General features: G+C 32.1%; 1 protein-coding gene across 3 annotated transcripts in view; it reads left to right on the top strand.

Moving 5' to 3' along the window:
* Sms (spermine synthase) overlaps positions 1–9287 on the top strand; it is a 250094-nt gene extending 240807 nt beyond the window's left edge. For all 3 annotated transcript variants that reach the window (XM_090403753.1, XM_090403752.1, XM_090403751.1), the window contains exon 12: positions 6767–9287. In XM_090403753.1, coding sequence (XP_090259879.1) covers positions 6767–6800 — 34 coding nt within the window. In that variant the 3' untranslated portion in view covers positions 6801–9287. The remainder of the gene's footprint in view (positions 1–6766) is intronic.
* Positions 9288–13280: the final 3993 nt, after the last annotated feature.

Below are 13280 nucleotides of genomic sequence, written 5' to 3'. Positions count from 1 at the left end.
ATAAGAAACAAAAATGGTGTGGAGAATATAAAAAAATAAATAAATAATAACCCTTATATAATACAACTTAATCTAAAAATATTGTTATTAAACAGGTATCTTCATGGAGTCAGAAGACTTGTTGAAGGATATCCATTATTCATTGCAATACTTATCATACTTCTACCTTAAACTCATTCACTGACAACTATCTCTGGCAACTAATTCCACACATTTACTCTCCTCCAGACAAAAAATCTAGTCCAAACACCCTTTTGCACATCTTTTAATATTTTTCATTTTTAAATATTACAAGTTTTATAGGGGTGCTTAAGGGTCAAAGCTGTATAACTGAGAGGAGACCTTCACATAGCCTTTAAAGGAATGCGGAGAACCGACCAGGGCTTCTGACCTAATGTCCAATCCTCACCTTCTCGTGGTGCACCCTGTTGGGTATCTACTTGGATACTGAACGGACGAGGATGGGCTGGCAATTTGGGATTTAGCCGACCAAATTGTATTCTTATTGGTTAAACCAAAATATAGAATGATGGTACAACATGACAAAATTTCATGCCGGCTGGGGCGTCACCCGGTTAAACAAGGCCCCCGTTGTTTTCGCCAGGGAACCAGGGCGAACAGCGAAAAGTCAGCTACTGGAACAAATCTGAAAATAAACCCCAACTCAACATCACCAGAGTTAAAGATCGGTACTATCAATGTAAGAAGCCTGAATGGCAAAGAAATGGAGCTAGCTGAGGAATTAGATAAGTACCAGATCGACATAATAGGGGTGACCGAAACAAAAAAGACCAAAACTGGTAAGATCTTTCTGAGCAATAAATACAAAATGTTATATTCAGGTAATGACAATCAAGGAAAAGAAGGAGTAGCCATAGTATTCAACACAAAATACGAGGCTAATCTTCTTGAATGGCAGTCAGTCTCAAGTAGAGTAATGCGGGCAAATATGAGAATGGGGAACTGGACAATGAGACTTATTTGTGCGTATAGTCCCACAGAAGGTTCTACTAAGGTAGAAGTGGAGGAATTTTTTGAGGCTTTAGAAAAAGCAACTGACACAATGAAAAATGAAAAGTTGGTCCTTGTTGGGGATCTAAATAGCAGAGTAGGAAATGATTGTGAGACATACAAAAATATTTTGGGAAAATTTGGAGAAAAGAGCAAATCTAATAATAATGGCAAATATCTCTTGGATTTCTGCTCAGGACATGGACTGGTTATTGCTAACACCATGTTCCAACATAAAAATGTGCACAAATTCACATGGAGAGCAGAGGCTAGGAATAAGAAAAGTCTCATTGACTATGTTATTGTTGATAGTGATGTTTTATCCCTGGTGCAGGACACCAGAGTGTACAGAGGATTTGAAATTGGAAGTGATCACTATTTAGTCTTGAGCAGGATAAAATTGAATTTCATATTGAAAAGAATAACATGTAAGAAAGTTTTAAAACGAATAAAAGTTGAGCAGCTCTCAGATGTGAGCTGTAGACTAAAATACACAAAGATTATTGAAGGAAAAATGAAAAAGTTTGAGAACAGGAATCAAACCTTGGAGATTCAGTGGCAAACTCTGAAGAAAACATTGATTGATTCTGCCAGAGAGGCATGTGGTGAGGTTGTTTGTAAGGATAAAAAAATCAGAACTCCCTGGTGGACACAGGAGGTTAAAGAGGCAGTGAAGGAAAAGAAGAAAGCATACCAAAAGTTCCTGTCAAATAAGTCAGCTTGTGCTCTTAGAGAATATAGAGACAAATGCAAGAATGCTAAACACTGTGTAAAACTAGCTAAACAAAAGTCATGGGAGGACTTTGGCAAGAATATAGAAAATAAATATCAAGAAGGTGGCAAAATATTCTGGAGGTTGGTGAAGAAGCTTAAGAATGGAGGAAAGAGTGCTGTAAAAAGAATTAGAGATGATAAAGGTGACATGAAAACGGGAGAAAAAGATTTCCTTGAAGTATGGAGTAATTACTTTGAAAAACTGCTAAATGAAACAACCAGTGATGACAGCACAGTGGTAAAAAAAACTGACCAGGCATGCAGTCAGGAATACATATCCATACTTGAAGTAGAAAAAGCTATCAAAGGCTTGAAATGTGGAAAGGCAGCAGGAGTAGATGATATTCGACCAGAAATGCTGAAGTATGGTGGTATAAGAGTCTTACAGTGGCTGCACTGCATAGTTCAGAAAGCCTGGGCAGAGGGACGAATTCCCGATGATTGGAGTAGAGCTCTCATAGTACCCATATATAAAAAGGGAAATAAAACTGCATGTAAGAATTACAGAGGTATTTCCCTACTGAGTGTTCCTGGCAAGATCTATGCAAGTATACTTGAGAAACGGTTGAGAAAAATTGTGGAAGAAAAGCTTGGTGAAGAACAAGCTGGATTCAGGCCAAATAGAAGCTGTCAGGATCAGATCTTCACTTTACGACAAATAGTCGAGAAAGCATGGGAATATAACAAAGATCTGTATTTAAGTTTTGTCGATCTGGAAAAGGCATATGATAAGGTCCCAAGAGAGAAGCTATTCAATACGCTGCAGTTATATGGTGTCAATGGGACATTATATCAAGCAATACTTAGTCTTTATTTGAGTTGTAAGTCAGCAGTTAGAATTGAAGGAAGTACAGGAAGATGGTTTAATGTTAAAGCTGGTGTGAGACAAGGATGTACATTATCCCCTCTGTTATTCATTATCTATATGGATCACATTATGAAGGAAAGTGGTATTAAACATGATATCAAAATTGGAGATGTTAATGTCAACTCTTTGCTTTATGCAGACGATGTTATACTTCTAAATAAATCCGCTACGAGTCTGCAAGATTCGCTGACTAAATTGAATAGCTCTTGTAATAGATATGGTATGAAGGTCAGCAATAAAAAGACAAAGACAATGAAAATAGGCAGAATCATTGAAAATGTCAACTGTGTTGTGAATGGAGAACCTGTGGAACAAGTAAAACATTTCAGCTATTTAGGCACGATTTTTACTGAAGATGGTAAATTAAATATAGAAATAGACAGCAGAATCAGCAAAGCTGGTATGGTGGGAAGTCAATTGAATAAATTCATATGGAATAAGAGAGAAATTAGTCAGAACACTAAATTAGCTGTATACAAGACAGTGTTCAAACCAGTTTTAACTTATGGATCTGAGAGCTGGGTCAGAAGTAACACTTGACCAAAGACTAGAGACTTCAGATATGAGAGTCCTGAGAAAGATTAGAGGCGTGAACAGATGGCATCAATGGCAATATCATATTAAAAATGAGGATATTAGGAAAGAACTTGACATTGTCAGCATCCAGGAATGCATTAGCAGAGCTAATCTCAGGTGGTATGGTCACTTAAACAGAATGGGCGAGGAAAGATTAGCAAAACAAGTGTTCTCTGCCAGGTTGGCAGGAAAACGATCGAGAGGAAGACCAAGATATAGGTGGATTGATACGGTACAAAGTGCTTTAGACGATAGAAATATAAGATCTGATAATATTGGAGTGTTGACAAGTAACAGACTGATTTGGAGGAAAATTGTAGATAGGAAATTAATAATGATGTAATTTTTTTAATGTAGTACTATCATATCCTGTACACCCCTTGAGGGTACATGCAGGAATTTGATGATGATGATGATGACAAGTTTTATAGTGTTTTTACTAATAATATCATATCATTTATTTCCAAATTTATTCTCATCTTTTTAACTCCTTTATTCATATCTCAGTTTTAAATTTTAAAAATCAATGGAGCTCCATCTTACTATTTCACCTATCACTAATATCATACTCGGTTCATTATCATTTGCAATCTACATTTCAAAGATCGTTATTGCCAAATAATAATGTTGATCATATATTTGCCTACAGCAAAGGTAGACGATATATATGATCACTTCATAAAATCTTTATTTTAATTTTAATTTTAGTTTTTAATTTCAAAAAATAGAGTTGCAGTCAAAAGGCACACTGTAGTCCGCTTTATATCAAAGAATACAAAAGGAGCAACATGAACCATAAGTTCAGAGACAATATAAAATACTCTTACACAATTTCCATGGTTATCAGCTAGTTTTTGAAATCCACATCTTCAATCTATTCTCATAGAGAGCATTTCACAGACCTGCTACAATCACTCTCGTCTGGATCACCTCCACCACTTCATCCCCATGTAATCTGGATGACCAGTGTGCAGTAGTTCAGATGAGGCCCTATTAAAACCTTAAATGGGAACAGTTACCTCCCTATCCTGCTTGTCAGTGTGTTCTTCAACAACTGCTTAATCTGATATGCTGTTTTGGCCACCTTTGCAATATGCCTTCTAAAATTCAACTCCCTGGCATCATTAGTTTTCTGCAGTTCAGTTCCATCAGTATAATACACAGCTTATGATCTCTTCTTCCCAAATTGCTTCACCTTACACTTGACCTCATTAAACTGGCAACCATTTAACTTTGCTCATACTGGCAGTCTATAGTGATGAACAAATTAATGAATTGATGAAAAATCCAAATTTTCATCAAGTTGGTCTCAGTGTACTATTTTCGGTTTTAGTTCACTATTTTGAGTGAGTATTGTGTGTTTTAACTGTCTCTACGATGTGTATTAGTGTTGTGCATTTTTAATAGTGTAAACAAGTTGACATTCATAGTGTTCTGTTCATTTTATGTAGCTATCAAATGGATACATCTCCAAGAAAGCACTCAAAATATGTATTTTTCTCAGCACACATCCATGGCTCAAAGACAAATTGCCAATGAGTGTGGCGTTGGTTTAGGTACTGTTAAAATGATTTTAAAGAGGTTTAGGAGACGGTTACCTTTTCTCCTGATAGAAAAGGAAAATGTGGGCAAAAAAGGAAAACTACACTTACTCAAGATCATTTACTAGTTAGGAAAAGCAAAATGAATCCAAGATTGTCTGCTGTAGACTTAAATAGAGACTTAGCAGCTAGTGGGATTAATCTTTCTAACATAACAGTCTGTCGAAGATTGTTGATAGCAGGGAGGGACTGCCCACAGACCAAAAAAAGAAACAGCTATTGATGAAGGCTATGCGGAAAAAGAGGCTCCAATGTTCAAAAGTTTACAGAGATTGGACTGTTGAGAAATGGAAGAAGGTCATATTCTCAGATAAGAACAATTTCTTTGTCCAAGGAGAACATGTACCCTATGTTCGCAAATCAGTGACTGAGAAGACTTCTCCTGCCCACCTTCAACAAGCTCCTAAACACTCAGTTAAAAAGATGCTCTGAGGTTGTTTTACACATGACTTGCCTGGATCACTTGTGCCTGTTGATGGTATGATGAAAAGTGACCAATACATAAAAATAACGGGAAAAAGAGTGGTCCCACAGATCCAGAAAGACAAAGAACTCGTCTTCCAACAGGATCTCTCTCCATGCCACACATCAAAAAATGTGTGAAAGAGTTCTTCAAAAATCACAACATCCAATTGCTTCAGTGGCCAGATAACTCTCCTAACATTAAATAGAAAATTTAATGGGCCATAGTGAAAAAGAGACTTGGAAAATTAAATTGTGATATAAAGGATAACTTGATACAGTCCATTATAAAAGTATGATTTGAGATCCAGAAATAAGAAAAATGTGTTCTGCATTGGTAGAGTCCATGTGTAAGCAAATTAATGAACTTATTAGGAACAAAAGAGCGCATATAAATTATTAAGTAAAGTCAGAGTTTAATTTTTGCACTTATTTTCTTGCAAAATTAAAATGTTTCTTTAAAATGTGAGTGTTCGGATTAATTTGTTCACTACTGTTTAAATCATCCTGCAGGATCTCTATAGCATCTACATTAACTCTCACTCTTTCCAGTTTTGCATCCTCAGCAAACAACTGAATATTTCCATTCAAATCATTTCCTATATCAATATACAAATTAAACATCAGAGGACCAAGTACTGAGCACTGTGATATACATCTACTCACCTGCCTTCTGGACTCATCTCCTCCATAAACCAGTCTTTGATATCTGTCCATCAGCCACCTTCTATTCCAAATCACCAGCTTCATGTACATTCCCACTTGCTCCTATTTATGCAAAAAGTTCCACTTGGAATCCTGTCAAATGCTTTTGCAAAGTCCACTGAGTAGCCATTTCATTTATTCAACCCCATTGTCTTTATTATAAAAAGTAGCTAAATTACTAAGGCAAGAACTACCATTCACAAAACCATGTTGCCTCTTATAAAGTATCATACTGCTGTCCATCCAGTCCTGAATTCTGTCTTTTACCAACTTCTCCAATACCTTAACCACCATTCCCAAGATACTGATTGACCTATAATTGCTACTTCTGTAGCAATTTATCTTTTATAGGATTGTCATCCCTAGACATTGTATGGGTGTAGTTAGCAAGGATGTTAGAACTAGTTTTTTTGCTTAGAGGTGGTTTGAACACTTTGTCAGTGATTGAGTTAAGGAGAAGTATGATAAGTATTGCGTGAATAATGGGTTCTCTAATGATGTCTTCTGGTTCCATGGAATAATAATAAATTCTCTCTCTCACAAATTAAAGTGTTAATCAGTTATTAGTAATTATAATTTATTAAGGAAATCTAGTAATTCTTGGTTATATTACTAATTCCATTAAACAATATCAAATCATATTTCATGTTGTTTATAAGTTAAATATGTTTACTCTGAATAATGGATTATATTTTTATTAGAAGTTAAATAGCATATTTTAAAACAGTTTTTATTAATAATTATAGTGATTTCCTTGACATTCTTTCAGTTGGGTGTTTTATGAAATTTGGAAATGCCACTGACACATATATATTTATATATATGTATATGTGTGTAAATGTCTGAGTGTTGGATGAAACTCTTCGTTCCATATAAACTGTGAATATTTTATTTCAGAGTGCAATTTTTATGTTTAAATTTTTTTTAAGTAAATCAAATACTTAATTTAAGATTAATTTGAATCTTGCAAATGGCTGTTTTTGTATGTTGACAAGAAGTTATTGAATATTTCAGTTTGGTTATGTAGCATAATATGATATTAATATATATTTTTTACCAAAGCTAATTGCCAAAGATATTTCAAATAATAAATTTATGGCTAGTATTATATCCTTATTTTTAAGGATTGAATGAAAGATTTATTGTAGATGTGCCATCTTTTTATTTCCAATTATATACTTATTATAGAAGTTTATTAAATATGTTAAATTTGCCACCTGTATTTATGTGTATACAAGCAGATATACTTAACTAATGTGTAATTTTTAGTCATGTTTTAAGGGTTTCCCCCTTTCAAATTTATAAATCTGGCTGCTGTTATAACAGGTAAAAAAAAATTGACTTCAGTAATTATTTTTGACAGAATGTTTCTTTGTTGATGAGAAATTTTTTGTATTGTCTCTCTTATCTTTACATTGCTTTCTTTTTAATCTCAGTTTTCCAAATTTGTATTTAGGAGAGACTTTCCAGCACTCATGATGTTCTTATTTTACATTTAGATATATTTGAATGAAGCTATTCTGTAAATGTACATTTGGTATTTAAAATACAGTATAAGCATTTTGCTGAAGCTAACTGCTTATACTGTTATGAAAGTTTACATGTGTAAGCAGGTCTTTAATCATGTACACTCCCTTGGTTGCTCATGTCAGAGCTTTATTTTTCATTGACATAGTATTTTCTGCCATGTGTATGTATTACCATTGTCTTTTTTTTTTGTTCTGTTACATTCCTTTTTTTGTCATTTTACACAGGTATGTGTATTACCTATGTATATTTCTTTCCAATATGGCATTTCATAAAAAAAATCAAAAATATAGTATTAAATGTGATGCATTTGTGTTAATGGTGGTAATACCTAGTCAGTTGTGAGAACAGTTTTGGTTAATCATAGCTACCACCAACTTCATCTATAAACACAATATTTAAAATTTTCTAAGTATGAGAGTAGGTGAAAGAATGTTAGCATTTTCCTCTTGTTTATTGAAGACCTTATAATAAAACAGTCTTTGCAAACTGAGCTTATGGTTTTTAAAATACATATTCCTTACATTTTTTCTTCTACATAAAAGTTGTCATGTACGTTGTATATTTGTGCAGATATTTTTCCAAGTTAACTTTTATTTTATATTGTAGTAAACATACTTAAATATAATTTTATATATTTTCATCTTTTAAAGATTAATTCAAAGTGTAAAAAGTTTTGTTAAATGCAGTTAATACTCTATTTAACATACTAGCTAGACATCTGATCTATACACAAAATTTCATAAAATATGAATGTGAATATGTGTTTGTACATTAATAATTTTTAAAATTAAAGAAAAACATGAGTTATAAGCTATTTTTGAACACAAGCATGTGGAAGTGTTTTTTAATGTATTTGCATCTTAATTAAAATTTTATTTTAATGTATGTTTAATTTTTTTCAGGTTAAATAAATTATATTTTCAAATTGCAGATGACATTGATGTATTGATGTCATTATTTTTAAATAAAAGATTATGCAGGTATTTATTTAAAAAAAAAAAAGTCATATGATTGTTACTTCTGTTATTTCTTAAAAGAAATTGTTTTAATCCAACATAAAGCTTAATCACACACTTCATTCATCTTTATTGAAATTTAAAAAAAATTGTTCACATAAAACTGCTAATAAATTGTGTAAACTATTTTTTAGAAAAAAAATTCTATACTTGAGACATTTATGTGTAATTTTTATCAGCATTATATTCAGAAAAATATCAGTCAATAAATGAAGTTAATATATAAATGAACTTAAAATTGGAATTATATTCAGTACATGATTTTCATAAATGCCTCTAGTGTTGCCTATTTTTTTTTATCATTTATCTACTCTATTCCTAATATGTATATGTTTTTATTTGCTTATTAATGATAAAGAATTTTGTATCGATATTGATTTAAAACTTTGTTATTTAATTTAATTCTTACTGGATATTGATCCTGAAAGATAAAATCATCATGCATTATCCATATAATTATAAAAAGAGTGATACTATTTGTTTCAATATTGCTAATGAATTTTTCATTGAAAAATTTCATTACTTCATTAATAAGATTAATCTCATAAATTGGTTTAAAAAAATTAAAAGAATATATATATATATATATATATATATATATGTAACTTAATAGTTTATCTTTATACATATGCATATACACAAACACACATGTGCGTGTGTGTGTGTGTATATATATATATAAAAAATTTTATGATTTCTAACATTCAACTTTATCAAATGCAGCAGTAATAAGACCATATGAACATGTTTACTATAAAAAAATAATAGTTACTTGGTGTGTTGTTAATATTTTAGTATTTTCTGTAATTATTTTTTGAACGATACCTATAATTATTGCAGTTATTAAAGAAAATATGAATATTTTGGTTTTGTTTACTTTTTCAACTTAAATTAATTGATAATTCACTAATTTCTTTCCAGGAATCATCAAATATGTTTACTTCACATATATGCATACTCCCAAGTAATTCGGTCATAGTCAAAATGTCTACTACCTACTTTGCAAAGCTAGAAATACAGAGGTAGCTTTCAGTTTGCAATTCATGAAAAAAATATAAATAAATAAATAAAATAAAATCCAAAATGTGGGCTCTGCCCTTTTTTGGAAACTTCTGCCAGCCTTCTTTGTTCATTGCTAAGTTCCTTCCATTTTTAACTCTGCTCTAAGCCTTAATATCCTGGATCACTCCATGTTCCCATCTCAATTTAGGTCTTCCAATTTTCTTTTTTTCTTCTGGCATAGCATTGAATATCTTCTTATTGTCCATGTGTATAATATGTTGCTCAACTTAACCTCTTGATTTAAATGTACTTAATAATGTCTGACTCATTAAACAATCTGTATGATTCATAATTGAATCTTTTTCTCCACATCCCATTCTCTTGTTCTGCTTTAAAAATATGTCTTGTGTGGTGCTATAAAAAGAACCCTTCTTTCAAGAAGATTAATGTACTTTCATCTGCCATTGATATTACCCAGCTTTCAGAGAAATAAGTTAATATTGGTTTTATAAGCAGTTTCTGCATAGTTTTTTTTTTTAATCAAATGTGACTTTAAGTATTTCCTAAGTCCATAGAGAAATCTATTTGCAGAAAGAATGCATTTCTGAATCTCAACACTAATATCATTTTTATAATTAACTTCTTATTCTACATACAATTTCAAATTTTTAAGAACCAATTTCAATTTGAGAAGGATCATCATCACAAGTTTTCTTGTTATTGGCATACATTTTTTTTCTTGGTTAATCTGCAGATGCCTTTTCTAAACTGATAAACGTTTCTTTCATTGTTTTTTGTGTCCTTCCTTTAATATCGATGTCATCTGCATATGCCAGAATGTGTACCTCTGTAGAAAATAGTTCCCCTTGTATTAATACTAGCATCTCTGAAAATCTTTTCAAGCACTATATTAAACAATAAGCAATGAGACAAAAACAATAAGCAAATAGAGTTAACAAGGGGATGCTAAGGCATCCCCTTGTTAACTCTATTTGCTATATGCTTTGGGACATGTTCTGAATTTTAATCTAACATTGAATGTTTCTCATTGCAGCTTTAACTAAGGCAATAAGTTTCTGAGGCATCTGTAGTTCCTTCATTGCAATAAATAAATTTGATCTATGTATGCTATCATATACAGTTCTAGAATCTATAAATAGATGATGTGTTTCAATTTCATTTCATTGCATTTTTCAAGTATTCGCTGTGTAATGAAAATCTGATCATTTGTAGATCTTCCGTAATGGAATCTACATTGCTAATCACCAGTAGCATTCTCTATATAGGGGATAAAGTCTCTTGAATAGAATGTTAGAGAAACTGATTCCTCTATAGTTAGAGCAGATTACATCACCTCTCTTATGGATAGAGCATATCATGCTCACATTCCACTCGTCTGAGATTGTTTCATTAATCCAGATTTTGATAATAAGTTGACACAGCTGCCTAAAATATTCTGTACCTGCATTCTTAATTCTGCTTGTATCATATCTATTCCTGGGGCCTTATTGTTCTTATATTTTGTAATAGCTGCTTCCACTTCAGTAATTATTGACAAATGCCTCTGAATTTTCAGCTTGACTCTGTTTTATTCATGTCATAAAACTGATTAGATATAGTATTTAGTAGTTGAGCAAAATGCTCTACCTTTCTTTCTAGTATCATTTAATTCCCACTCAGGATTATACCTGCATCACTACATTACATTGTTCTAGGCTAGAAGTGTTTCCAGCTTCTGTTTAACTTTTGATAGTGGGTTCTACTTTCATTTATACTTTGGAGGTGTTCCAGTCTCTTAAGTTCATCCTCATAGTATTTCTTTCTGTTCTTATGCATGTTTTTTTTCTTCCTTTCTGACCATATTGATATTCTTCTATAGTTTTGTGAGTGTGGTTCCTTTATGGCATTCATCTATATGCATCGTTTTTTTTGCTAAAGTCACACATTTGCATTCTACATCAAACAGTGTTTATATTCAAATCTCCCTACTTTTCATTATAGTGACATCCTTAAGGATATCCCAGGCATTATTAACACTCACTATGAGTTACTTTCATTATTTTTTTTTTTTTTTCACAATCTCTGGCTTTGATTTCTAATTTTTTCAGTCTTGTATTATTAAACTTTCTGGCATGGGGTCCATATATCTTCCTTGCATTTGAGATTCTTCTTCTAATCTTTGATATAATATTGATTATACTGGGCAAATATGGACTCTATCCATCTAGTTGGACAAATGTCTTGCCTCTATTAAGATGTGATCAATTTGGTTGAAGATATTTCCATTGGGAGACTTCCAGGTCATTTTATGAATGTTTTTGTGATTAAACATTGTATTACCAACAACCATGTTTCTTAAGGAAGCAAAGTTGATCAATCTATTCTCATTACCATTGGACTCATTATGTAAGCTATATTTCCCAATGATTGGCCTGTATGTATCCTCTTTGCCTATGCTAGCATTCAAATCACCTATGATAATTTTAATATCTCTGTTTGGGCATTCCTCACAGATTTTATCTAAATCATCATAAAAGATCCTTTTTAGTATCATTTTTTTTCTTCAGTTGAAGTTGAAGCATGTGTACAGATAAAAACTAGTTTAAAAAAAATAACCTTTAATTTGTAATCTACATATTCTAGGTCATATTCTACATATTCTTTAACAAGAAGATGTTTTCTTCTTGTTTATAATAAAAAGCCTGTTTTTCCAAACGTGATCTTTCTTTTGGCAGCTATAAAATATGATTCTTCTTTCTATGATCTCTTCTCCTGTCTGTCTCATTTCTTGTTTAGCAGCAATGTAAATTCTATTATCCAACTGCACTAGACCAGTAAAGAGAAAGTACATTCCATGATCCAATTGTGAAAGCCTTAAAACATTGCCATGTTTTCATTATTTTTAGTACATCCAGCATTATTGTTTTCTCCTCAATTCCACGACAAGGTAATTTTTTCCATGGTGGGGTCATCAACCCCATGCCCAACCCCCAGAAATCCCAGAGGACTGATGTTTTCTCCCTTAGCTGACTTGTCCCAAATTGAAAGCATCAGGAACTTGCTTTTTTCACCTTGCATAACGAGGACATGCATGCATCAGACTTGGTAGGAATAAATGCCATTTCCTGAATTTTAATAATACACTTGTCAGCAAGATGTGTACCCTTGAGGCAGCCACATACTATCCCTTTGACTTCAAGGAAGAAGTCAGCCTCTTGCTAATAGAGGTTAACTTCTCCCTGCTATTGTCACAGGTGATTGATTACCAATTTACAGAATACATCTATATACTGCAATAAGCTTCTCTTAATGATCAAATAAGTATTATTTTATAAATTTATGAATAAAATGAATTCAAAGCAGAGTAAAATTAAAGTATGTTTATGTAAAAATCGATAGAAAAAAATATAAAAGTAAGTAGAAAAGAAAAATTGTGCTATTTTTGGCTAGAGCAGACTCTTTGTAATAACTAGGCTTATAAGTTAAATTTAATAGGGTTAGGTTTTTTAATAGTTTAGCTTTTTCTTTTCTATTGTAAATATTTAAGAACATCATGATTTTTCAGTAAATGAAGGTATTAAAAGTAAGTGTTTATTTAGAATCCCCATAATTTTTTTTGCTTTTATTTTGAAGAAAACCTTATTCTTTATTCCTAAATGACCATTATTCATCCTTTTTTAATGTGATGAAGCAGTACTTTTCCATTTATAAACACCAGCATCATGCTGACATTCT

Source organism: Typopeltis vanoorti, chromosome 14 (assembly GCF_054136105.1).
Source record: "Typopeltis vanoorti isolate ZY-2024b chromosome 14, IOZ_Tvanoo_1.0, whole genome shotgun sequence".
Classification (NCBI taxonomy): domain Eukaryota; kingdom Metazoa; phylum Arthropoda; class Arachnida; order Uropygi; family Thelyphonidae; genus Typopeltis; species Typopeltis vanoorti.
The sequence above is the reverse complement of the archived record's forward strand: the minus strand, read 5'-3'. Positions and strand labels throughout refer to the sequence as shown.